General features: G+C 43.5%; 1 protein-coding gene across 4 annotated transcripts in view; it reads right to left on the bottom strand.

Annotated features, from left to right (window-relative positions):
* The window catches only part of LOC129815643 (vitamin D3 receptor B-like), a 92,335-nt gene that overhangs the window by 45,196 nt on the left and 34,415 nt on the right, over positions 1 to 12,724 (bottom strand). For all 4 annotated transcript variants that reach the window (XM_055869628.1, XM_055869629.1, XM_055869630.1 and 1 more), the window contains one exon: positions 5,505 to 5,652. In XM_055869628.1, coding sequence (XP_055725603.1) covers positions 5,505 to 5,652 — 148 coding nt within the window. The remainder of the gene's footprint in view (positions 1 to 5,504; positions 5,653 to 12,724) is intronic.

Here is a 12,724-nt window from a genome sequence, read left to right as displayed (position 1 = left end):
TTACATACACTCAATTAGTATTTGGTAGCATTGCCTTTAAATTGTTTAACTTGGGTCAAACGTTTCGGGTAGCCTTCCACAAGCTTCCCACAATAAGTTGGGTGAATTTTGGCCCATTCCTCCTGACAGAGCTAGTGCAACTGAGTCAGGTTTGTAGGCCTCCTTGCTCGCACACACTTTTTCAGTTCTACCCACAAATGTTCTATATTACTGTGGATATAGATACTTTTGTACCTGTTTCCTCCAGCATCTTCACAAGGTCCTTTGCTGTTGTTCTGGGATTGATTTGCACTTTTCGCACCAAAGTACGTTAATCTCTAGGAGACAGAAGAACGCGTCTCCTTCCTGAGCGGTATGACGGCTGCATGGTCCCATGGTGTTTATACTTGCATACTATTGTTTGTACAGATGAACGTGGTACCTTCGGGCATTTGGAAATTGCTCCTAAGGATGAACCAGACCAGAATGCCGACCAGGTCGGCATTTTTTTTTCTGAGGTCTTGGCTGATTTCTTCTGATTTTCCCATGATGTCAAGCAAAGAGTCACTGAGCTTGAAGGTAGGCCTTGAAATACATCCACAGGTACACCTCCAATTAACTCAAATGATGTCAATTAGCCTATCAGAAGCTAAAGCCATGACATCATTTTCTGGAATGTTCTAAGCTGTTTAAAGGCACCATCAACTTAGTGTATGTAAACTTCTGACCCACTTGAATTGTGATACAGTGAATTATAAGTGAAATAATCTGTTTGTAAACAATTTTTGGAAAAATTACTTGTGTCATGCACAAAGTAAATGTCCTAACCGACTTGCCAAAACTATAGTTTGTTAACAATAAATTTGTGGAGTGGTTGAAAAACAAATTTGAATGACTCCAACCTAAGTGTATGTAAACTTCCGACTTCAACTGTATGTAGATGTGTAATACTGTTATATGATACTGTTTTATCTTTTTATATATGTAGTGTAAGTGACCTAATGTGCTTGGATCCCAGTAAGAGTAGCTGCTGCCTTGGCAACATCTAATGGGAATCCCTAATACATACTAATACCCAAAACATGATGCAGCCACCAATATGCTTACAAATATGGAGAGTGGTACTCAGTAATGTGTTTTATTGGATTAGTCCCAAACATAACACTTTGTATTCAGGACAAAATGTTAATTGCTTTGCCCCATTTTTTGCAGTATTACTTTAGTGCCTTGTTGCAAACAGGATGCAAGTTTTGGAATAATTGTATTCTGTACAAGATTCCTTCTTTTCACTCTGTCATTTAGATTGGTATTGTGGAGTAACTACAATGTTGTTGATCCATTCTCAGTTTCCTCCCATCATAGCCATTACATTCTGTAACTGTTTTACAGTCACCATCGGCCTCATAGTGAAATCCCTGCGCGGTTTCCTACTGCTCCGGCAACTGAGTTAGGAAGAACGCCTGTATCTTTGTAGTGACTGGGTGTATTGATACACCATCCAAAGAGTAATGAATAACTTCCCCAAGCTCAAAGGGATATTCAATGTTTTACCCATGTACCAATAAGTGCCCTTTTTTGCGAGGCATTGGAAAACCTCCCTGGTCTTTGTGGTTGAATCTATGTTTGAAAATCACTGCTGGACTGAGGGACCTTACAGATCATTGTATGTGTGGGGTACAGAGATGAGGTAGTCATTCAAATATCATGTTAAACACTATTATTGCACACAGTGATGCCATGCAACTTATTATGTAACTTAAGCACATTTTTACTCCTGAACTTATCTAGGCTTGCTATAACGAAGGGGTTGAATATTTATTGACTGACGACTTTTCAGCTTTGTGTGCAAAATGTCGAAAAAACATAATTCCACTTTGGTATTATAGGGTATGGTGTGGATGCCAGCGACCAAAAAATCTAAATGTAATACATTTTCAATTCAGGCTGTAACACCACAAGTGGAAAAAGTCAAACCCTAACCCTAACCCCCCCCCCCCACACACACACACACAAACACACGGGCGTGCACACGGATATGCACACGCACCTCACCGCATATATCCCCCCCCCCACACACACACAAACACACGCATATGCACACGCACCCCACCGCATATATCCCCCCCCCACACACACACACACACAAACACACGGGCGTGCACACGGATATGCACACGCACCCCACCGCATATATCCCCCCTCCACACACACACACACACACACAAACACACGGATATGCACACGCACCCCACCGCATATCCCCCCCCCCCACACACACACACATACACACAAACACACGGGCGTGCACACGGATATGCACACGCACCCCACCGCATATCCCCCCCCCCCACACACACACACACACACACACATACACACACACACAAACACATGCATATGCACACGCACCCCACCGCATATATCCCCCCCCCCCCGCCCCACACACACACACACACACACACGGACATGCACACGCACCCCACCGCATATATCCCCCCCCCCCCCCCCACACACACACAGACACAAACACACGGATATGCACACGCACCCCACCGCATATATCCCCCCCCCCCCCCCCCCCCACACACACACAAACACACGGACATGCACACGGACCCCACCGCATATATCCCCCCCCACACACAAACACGGACATGCACACGGACCCCACCGCATATATCCCCCCCCACACACAAACACGGACATGCACACGGACCCCACCGCATATATCCCCCCCCACACACAAACACGGACATGCACACGGACCCCACCGCATATATCCCCCCCCACACACACACACACACAAACACGGACGTGCACACGGACCCCACCGCATATATCCCCCCCACACACACATTAATTACTGTAAATATGTTAAGAAATATCTGCTTCCTCCTTCTCTGACACACAGACAGATGTAGGATCTTAATTTGAGCCAGTTCGCTACGGCAGGAAAATAATCCTGCAGCATTAAGGAAATGTGAATTATTATGTGGAAAATAGATAATGGACATTTTTGTAGAGGTTGATACATTTTTCGTAAGGGAAAATCAAGTCTGAAATGTCAAAGTGGAAATTAAAAAGTTTAGAAGCCTTTTTAAATCTCAAATACAACACACGTTTTACATTTCCTGCATTGTAGGAACATTCTCCTGCAATAGGGTGATCAAATTAATATCCTACATCTGTAAACACGCGCACACACACACCTGCCTGAAAACAAAGTGTAAGCCAAGGGTTGCTGGGACATACAGTGGGGCAAAAAAGTATTTAGTCAGCTACCAATTGTGCAAGTTCTCCCACTTAAAAAGATGAGAGAGGCCTGTAATTTTCATCATAGGTACACTTCAACTATGACAGACAAAATGAGGGGAAAAAATCCAGAAAATCACATTGTAGGATTTTTAATGAATATATTTGTAAATTATGGTGGAAAATAAGTATTTGGTCAGTAACAAAAGTTTATCTCAATACTTTGTTATATACCCTTTGTTGGCAATGACAGAGGTCAAACGTTTTCTGTAAGTCTTCACAAGGTTTTCACACACTGTTGCTGGTATTTTGGCCCATTCCTCCATGCAGATCTCCTCTAGAGCAGTGATGTTTTGGGGCTGTTGCTGGGCAACACGGACTTACAACTCCCTCCAAAGATTTTCTATGGGGTTGAGATCTGGAGACTGGCTAGGCCACTCCAGGACCTTGAAATGCTTCTTACGAAGCCACTCCTTCGTTGCCCGGGTGGTGTGTTTGGGATCATTGTCATGCTGAAAGACCCAGCCACGTTTTATCTTCAATGCCCTTGCTGATGGAAGGAGGTTTTCACTCAAAATCTCCCGATACATGGCCCCATTCATTCTTTCCTTTACACGGATCAGTCGTCCTGGTCCCTTTGCAGAAAAACAGCCCCAAAGCATGATGTTTCCACCCCCATGCTTCACAGTAGTTGTGGTGTTCTTTGGATGCAACTCAGCATTCTTTGTCCTCCAAACACAACGAGTTGAGTTTTTACCAAAAAGTTCTATTTTGGTTTCATCTGACCATATGACATTCTCCCAATCTTCTTCTGGATCATCCAAATGCTCTCTAGCAAACTTCAGACGGGCCTGGACATGTACTGGCTTAAGCAGGGGGACACGTCTGGCACTGCAGGATTTGAGTCCCTGGCGGCGTAGTGTGTTACTGATGGTAGGCTTTGTTACTTTGGTCCCAGCTCTCTGCAGGTCATTCACTAGGTCCCCCCGTGTGGTTCTGGGATTTTTGCTCACCGTCCTTGTGATCATTTTGACCCCACGGGGTGAGATCTTGCGTGAAGCCCCAGATCGAGGGAGATTATCAGTGGTCTTGTATGTCTTCCATTTCCTAATAATTGCTCCCACAGTTGATTTCTTCAAACCAAGCTGCTTACCTATTGCAGATTCAGTCTTCCCAGCCTGGTGCAGGTCTACAATTTTGTTTCTGGTGTCCTTTGACAGCTCTTTGGTCTTGGCCATAGTGGAGTTTGGAGTGGGACTGTTTGGAGTTGTGGACAAGTGTCTTTTATACTGATAACAAGTTCAAACAGGTGCCATTAATACAGGTAACGAGTGGAGGACAGAGGAGCCTCTTAAAGAAGAAGTTACAGGTCTGTGAGAGCCAGAAATCTTGCTTGTTTGTAGGTGACCAAATACTTATTTTCCACCATAATTTGCAAATAAATTCATAAAAAATCCTACAATGTGATTTTCTGGATTTTTTTTCCTCATTTTGTCTGTCATAGTTGAAGTGTACCTATGATGAGAATTACAGGCCTCTCTCATCTTTTTAAGTGGGAGAACTTGCACAATTGGTTGCTGACTAAATACTTTTTCGCCCCACTAAGTATGGAAAGAATACTTATTTTTCACTCTTTGTCTTTATACATGAACTGTGTTGACGCAGGCTTGTCTGAAGGAAGAACATTAATGGCTCTCCAGCAGCATGTTTACAAGCTGTGGCTGTGTGGAGTCTGGAGTCGCTAGGGCAACGGGCCTGCCTGCTCTACTCTGAGAAGAGGTGTTACACATGAGCTGTGGCAAAATGTACCCATGCAGGAAAACAGACATGCACACATTCACACACATAGAGGAGAGGTCATTTGGTGCATATTACTTTAAATAATTGAGTGTACAGTACGTGTATGTACTTGAGTGTGTGTACTTCAGTGTGTGATGAACTGTAAATGTATGCATGTCTGGGCGCTTGAACAAGCATGCATAGTATGACACAGTATGTTTGTGCGTGCTCTTATGTAAGCGTGGACGACTGGGCGTAAAGTAGCTTTCTGTCTGTCTGTGTGTGTGTGTGTGTGTGTGTGTGTGTGTGTGTGTGTGTGTGTGTGTGTGTGTGTGTGTGTGTGTGTGTGTGTGTGTGTGTGTGTGTGTGTGTGTGTGTGAGGGGTAGGGAAAGAAAAAGCGAGAGCGAGATAATGCTGTGTATACCCACAACAAAATGGTTTGTTGTTGCCAGGAGTGTGTGTGTGTGTGTGTGTGTGTGTTGTGTGTCCGTACCTGAAGAAACCCTTGCAGCCCTCGCAGGTCATGGCATTGAAGTGGAAACCGGTGGCCTTGTCCCCGCACACACCGCAGATCCGCGGTATGTTTCTGTCAAACTCTTCATTGGCCAGAGTGGAGGTACTCACAGCCGTATTTTCCATCACTACAGAGAAAGAGAGAGAGAGATGGAAAGAGAGAAAAAGGAACATTTGTGACCATTGACCTGAAAAGCACACAGTGGGATTAGTCAGTATGTGATCTGTTCTATGACCTCCGGTGGATTAGTCAGTATGTGATCTGTTCTATGACCTCCGGTGGATTAGTCAGAATGTGATCTGTCCAATGACCTCCGGTGGATTAGTCAGAATGTGATCTGTCCTATGACCTCCGGTGGATTAGACAGTATGTGATCTGTTCTATGACCTTCGGTGGATTAGTCAGAATGTGATCTGTCCAATGACCTTAGATGGATTAGTCAGAATGTGATCTGTCCTATGACCTCCGGTGGATTAGACAGTATGTGATCTGTCCTATGACCTCCGGGGGATTAGTCAGAATGTGATCTGTCCTTAGATGGATTTGTCAGTATGTGATCTGTCCTATGACCTCCGGTGGATTAGTCAGAATGTGATCTGTCCAATGACCTCCGGTGGATTAGTCAGAATGTGATCTGTCCAATGACCTCCGGTGGATTAGTCAGAATGTGATCTGTCCAATGACCTCCGGTGGATTAGTCAGAATGTGATCTGTCCAATGACCTCCGGTGGATTAGTCAGAATGTGATCTGTCCTATGACCTCCGGTGGATGCATTGTGGCTCCTGTATACACAGTGCCTTTGGATAGTATTCAGACCCCTTGACTTTTCCCACATTTTGTTACGTTACAGTCTTATTCTAAAATATATTAAATAAATCCTCAGAAATCTACACACAAAACCCCATAATGACAAAAGCAAAAACAGATTTTTAGAAATGTTTGCAAATGTATTGCGATGAGACTCAAAATTGAGCTCAGGTGCATCCTGTTTCCTTTGATCATCCTTGAGAAGTTTCTACAACTTGATTGGAGTCCATCTGTGGTAAATTCAATTGATTGGACATGATTTGGAACGGCACACACATATCAGAGCAAAAACCAACGCATGAGGTGGAAGGAATTGTCCGTAGAGCTGCGAGACAGGATTGTGTCGAGTCATAGATATGGGGAAGGGTAAATTTCAGCTGCATTGATGGTCCCCAAGAACACAGTGGCGTCCAACATTCTTAAATGGAAGAAGTTTGAAACCGCCAAGACTCTTCCTAGACCTGGCCTGGCCGCCCGGCCAAACTTAGCAATCAGGGTAGAAGGGCCTTGGTCAGGAAGGTGACCAAGAACCCAATGGTCACTCTGACTGAGCTCTAGAGTTCCTCTGTGGAGATAATTGTCCTTCTGGAAGGTTCTCCCATCTTCAGCACTCCACCAATCAGGTCTTTATGGTAGAGTGGCCAGACGAATGACACTCCTCAGTAAAAGGCACATGACAGCCCGCTTGGAGCTTGCCAAAAGGCACCTAAAGACTCTCAGACCATGAGAAACAAGATTCTCTGGTCTGATGAAACCAAGATTGAATTCTTCGGCCTGACTGCCAAGCGTCATGTCTGGAGGAAACCTGGCACCATCCCTACTGTGAAGCATGGTGGTGGCAACATCATGCTCTGGGGATGTTTTTCTGCGGCAGAGACTTGGAGACTAGTCAGGATTGAGGGAAAGATGAACAGAGCAAAGTACAGAGAGATCCTTGATGAAAACCTGCTCCAGAGCTCTCAGGACCTCAGACTGGGGTGAAGGTTCACCTTCCAACAGGACAATGACCCTAAGCACATAGCCAAGACAACACTGGAGTGGCTTCGGGACAAGTCTCTGAATGTCCTTGAATGGCCCAGCCAGATCCTGGACTTGAACCCGATCGAACATCTCTGGAGAGACCTGAAAATAGATGTGCAGCAACACTACCCAGCCAACCTGAAAGAGCTTGAGGATCTGCAGAGAAGAATGGGAGAAACACCCCAAATCAGGTGTGCCAAGCTTGTAGCACAAACAGACAAGAATATCAAAGGTTGTGTGTGTGTGTGTGTGTGTGTGTCAGGGATGTAGGCATGGGAGCTATATTTTTTTATGCTCTTTATTTGTTTATGTTCCAAAGGGGACATTACTTGTATTTTTAACTAAACATGCAAACACCTTAGGATTGAATGTATAGCAAGCAGTGCACTGGTTTGTCATATCAAAACAGGTGAACTGGAATAACATTCACTCTCACGAGATGGGTTGCCACAAATAACTAACTGAAAGCCATACCACCAATAATTCATGAATATGACTACATTGAAGCATATGTCACTGTGCTTCTATGGCTATATGCACCATGCCACTGCAAATTTCATTTGTTAATTTAGCAAACAAGATAGCTCATAATCCAGAGCTTTTATCATTCAACAGATGTATATTTATAGCTTCAATTAGCTTCAAAACAGCAAAATGTTCTATCAGCCTAATAGCAGAATGTGTAGAATAGCATGAGATTAGCTATAAAACTACACATTTTTTGTCATTGCCCCATGGCAAAATGTGTCAAATTGCAGCAATTCGCTGCTTTACCTATATTTCTGGCTATGCCACTGGTGTGTGTGTGTGTGTGTGTGTGTGTGTGTGTGTGTGTGTGTGTGTGTGTGTGTGTGTGTGTGTGTGTGTGTGTGTGTGTGTCAGAGAAGAAGGTAGTACATTTCCAGGTGCAAATTGTTTGACGTAACGAGTCTTATTTCTTGCCCAAAATCTTATAGTCAACGCAGAACAGTGTCACAGGCCACCAGTTGCCAATATCCCACAGGCAAGTCACGTTTGCCAGAAACCTTTTCAGCAACAGTGTGAGAGTTGTTTTTCTCCTGATTAAATCAAAGACTACAGAAAAAAAATTGAATTGAATTTAGACCTCTGAGGTGGTTCGATACCTTCAGAACGCAGTAATTGACTTGTTAGAACGTGGTGACTCAAAACCCAGATCCACATTTTGTATAACATGTTTCTGATGGCCTAACCCTCAATACCATGGACCTCCACTCACATTTCTGAACAAATGTCATTTCCAGCTTAACTATGTGTGTAGAGGGACATGATGCAAACATTTTTCAAAGGCCAAATCTTTGTCCTCCAAATAACGACTAAAAACAGGGTAGGAAGGTGAGAGGCCACTTTATGTAGGCTGTGTTGACATTTTGTCAGTAAAACGGCCTGTATCTATACTGCCATTATCATGGAGTCGTCGATTGACACAGTGGAGAGGTGAACTCCAGTGTCTTCGTCTGCCTGGGGGCTTAGAATATTACCCAACGGATTACACGACAAAGAGTTACATTTGATTACATAGTGCACAGAGTATCTACTTCACTTAAGAATCTCCGGGAGGGGGAAAAAAAGCATGTCACCGAAAGAGTAGCATCCCCCATCGCAAGAGTAGCATCCCCCACCGCAGCAAGAGTAGCATCCCCCACCGCAGCAAGAGTAGCATCCCCACCGCAGCAAGAGTAGCATCCCCCACCGCAGCAAGAGTAGCATCCCCACCGCAGCAAGAGTAGCATCCCCCACCGCAGCAAGAGTAGCATCTCCACCGCAGCAAGAGTAGCATCTCCACCGCAGCAAGAGTAGCATCCCCCACCGCAGCAAGAGTAGCATCCCCACCGCAGCAAGAGTAGCATCTCCACCGCAGCAAGAGTAGCATCTCCACCGCAGCAAGAGTAGCATCTCCACCGCAGCAAGAGTAGCAGGGGTAGTATCCCCAACGCAGGGGTAGCGTTTCCTCCACCACCACCTCAGAGTGAAAATAAAGCAGAGGCAGAGATGGGGGGATGGAGGAAGGAGGGATAGAGGGGAGACAATCTCAATACTGTACTGATGTGAATATAAACACGCTTACAAATCACGAGCAATGAGGTAAGGAGGCAAGCTGAATAATGTAAGCTGTTTTGACAGAGCTCTCCATCACCACTTGCAGCAAAGTGAATACGCCAGAGGTGTCTGAAAGCCTGGGTGCTAAACTCCTCCAAAACACATATGGGGCTATATGTATCAAGCATGACAGAGCAGGATCAGGTTTGCCTTTTAGATCACAAACAATAAGATTACATGGATGCTCTATACATACAAATGTAAAGGGTGATAATATGTGTTTGATAAAGATATTTGAGAAACATCCATTGAAGCTTAGATTTATTAAGATCCCCATTAGCCAACGCCAATGGCAACAGCTAGTCTTACTGGGGATCCCCATTAGCCAACGCCAATGGCAACAGCTAGTCTTACTGGGGACTGTGAAAAGACCCCTGGTGGTATGTTTGGTGGCGTATGTAACGGCAGCCTTCCTCCTCTTCACGAGAAGAGAAGGTGTAGCAAGGATCGGACCAACACGCAGCGTAGCCAGTGCTCAACATGTTTCATTACGAAAACTGTGAACACTTACAAATAACAAAATAATAAATGTGGCAAACCGATACAGTCCTAGCTGGTGCAGAGAAAACACAAAGACAGGAAACAACTACCCACAAACCCCAACACAAAACAAGCCACCTATATATGATTCCCAGTCAGAGACAACACAAAACATCTGCCTCTGATTGAGAACCATATTAGGCCAAACATAGAAACAGACAAACAACATAGAATGCCCACCCAGCTCACGTCCTGACCAACACTAAAACAAGCAAAACACACAGGAACTATGGTCAGAACGTGACAGCGTAAGTGTTAGACTTGGGCACTATCCCATATATACTGTATACCGGGGAATTTGGAAAAAGCCACAGGATGGTTTTTCAATACCATCAAAACTATTTCTTTTTGTAAAGTTTTTAAATACATTTTAATATTTGTAGCAACTCTTTAAGTAAATATCTGGAGTCAACTTGTGCAATATGTTAGAAGATGAAGCAGATTGCATTCTTCATTTGACCTGTCTCATTATTTGACATTATGAAGCTTACCGTAGTTCCCCAGAAACTAAAATCACATTCGGTAGCTCCTACCCATATACAGTTGAAGTCGGAAGTTTACATACTCTATATGATATATATGTTTGTATGTAAGTGTATGGGGAACACAATCACTGTAATGAAAATTTGGACCAATAGGCAATAAGACACTCAAAAACCACAGCCACAGCATGTCATAGCAAACGTAACATACACATAGGCTATGCTAATACATTATACGCCTCAGGTACAGTTGAAGTCAGAAGTTTACACTTAGGTTGGAGTCATTAAAACTCCATACATTTCTTGTTAACAAACTATAGTTTCGGCAAGTAGGTTAGGACATCGACTTTGTTCATGACACAAGTAACTTTTCCAACAATTGTTTACAAACAGATTATTTCACTTATAATTCACTGTATCACAATTCCAGTGGGTCAGAAGTTTACATACACTAAGTTGACTGTGCCTTTAAACAGCTTGGAAAATTCCAGAAAATTATGTCATGGCTTTAGAAGCTTCTGATAGGCTAATTTACATCATTTGAGTTAATTGGAGGTGTACCTGTGGATGTATTTCAAGGCCTACCTTCAGACTCAGTGCCTCTTTGCTTGACATCATGCGAAAAAACAAAAAAATCAGCCAAGACCTCAGAAAACAAATTGTCTACCTCCACAAGTCTGGTTCATCAATGGGAGCAATTTCCAAACGCTTGAAGGTACCACGTTCATCTGTACAAACAATAGTATGCAAGTATAAACACCATGGGACCACACAGCCGTCATACTGCTCAGGAAGGAGATGCGTTCTGTCTCCTAGAGATGAACGTACTTTGATTTGCACTTTTTGCACCAATCTCAGAACAACAGCAAAGGACCTTGTGAAGATGCTGGAGGAAACCGGTACAAAAGTATCTATATCCAAAGTAAAACGAGTCCTATATCGACATAACCTGAAAGGCCGCTCAGCAAGGAAGAAGCCACTGCTCCAAAACCGCCATAAAAAAGCCAGATCATCAACTTGTTCAACAGCCAAACCATTTATTACCAGATTCAGCTGAAGTTTAGAACTTCTGGAATGATTTGTACCAAATACAAGGCACTTAGGTTTAAAAAGATGATGCAGCCTACGTTTACAGAATTTGACCACTAAGCCAGCGGAACTGCATAATTAGTGTTACTGCATAAAAACATGCTCAGATGAAAAGGGAATCACTCTGATAAATACAGACTGGGTGTAGGCTGTATGAGGGAAAGATGCATCCTCAGAAAAATAAACACATATTTGTGGGAATATGGCTAAAAGATGGTCTGAACTAGCCTTTGCTATGCAAACCTTGGCAAGGAAAGACCCGATGTTGACGAGGAAACACTTTACAGAACCACAACGATGAGGCAGATTGTTTTTACAACGAATAACGACAGAAGAGCTAGAAGCTTGACTCAACACCGTAATGCAGAATGACAGCTCTACTCAACACTGTAACACCGATTGGAAGAGTCAGTCAATATCATGGCCCAGATAGTGAGCAATAATCAATACCATGACACAGCATGAGACTTCTACTACCATGACACAGCATGAGACTTCTACTCATCAACACCACCAGGGCCAGAAACTATCTTTGTTGTATTTAAAAATCTACCAGCCACTCAGATTATTTACCAAACAAAATATATTTTTTTGCCATAATTACAACAAAAATCACAACAAAAACAGATGAGAACGCTTAGTAATGCTTCTAAAACAAGAAATGTATTACTAGTAAGAAGTAATGTGATATATTACTCAATTTAATGTAATATTCTGTGACTTTTGTCTTTTAACCAAAATATCACAGATGAGAAAAACAAATTCAGCTGCCCCTTTAAGGTTAACTTGGTAATGGGGCGCCTCTAATCCTCATTTGTGCCTGTGACAATCTCACTAGTAGAGGCCGATGATGTATCTTTGCTAGCAGTGGAAGCAAACTCAAACTTTGAAAATCAACCTACCTAAACAATGTAAATAGCCAAGAAACATGAAGACAAAGTTTTACTTTAGAAGACTTGAGTAAATTTGACCAACTTTCATACCTGTGCGCATTGCTTCTAAAAACAAATCGTTCAGCACTCCACTCACAGTGCGCAGCTCCCCATCAGGTGGTGTTGCTGCGCAAGGTTGTGTTACGGTGGTGACAGGACTGGGCCTTATGGTGGACAAGTCAAGGTTGTGTTACGGTGGTGACAGGACTG

The sequence above is a fragment of the Salvelinus fontinalis genome, chromosome 18, assembly GCF_029448725.1.
Source record: "Salvelinus fontinalis isolate EN_2023a chromosome 18, ASM2944872v1, whole genome shotgun sequence".
NCBI lineage: Eukaryota > Metazoa > Chordata > Actinopteri > Salmoniformes > Salmonidae > Salvelinus > Salvelinus fontinalis.
The sequence above is the reverse complement of the archived record's forward strand: the minus strand, read 5'-3'. Positions and strand labels throughout refer to the sequence as shown.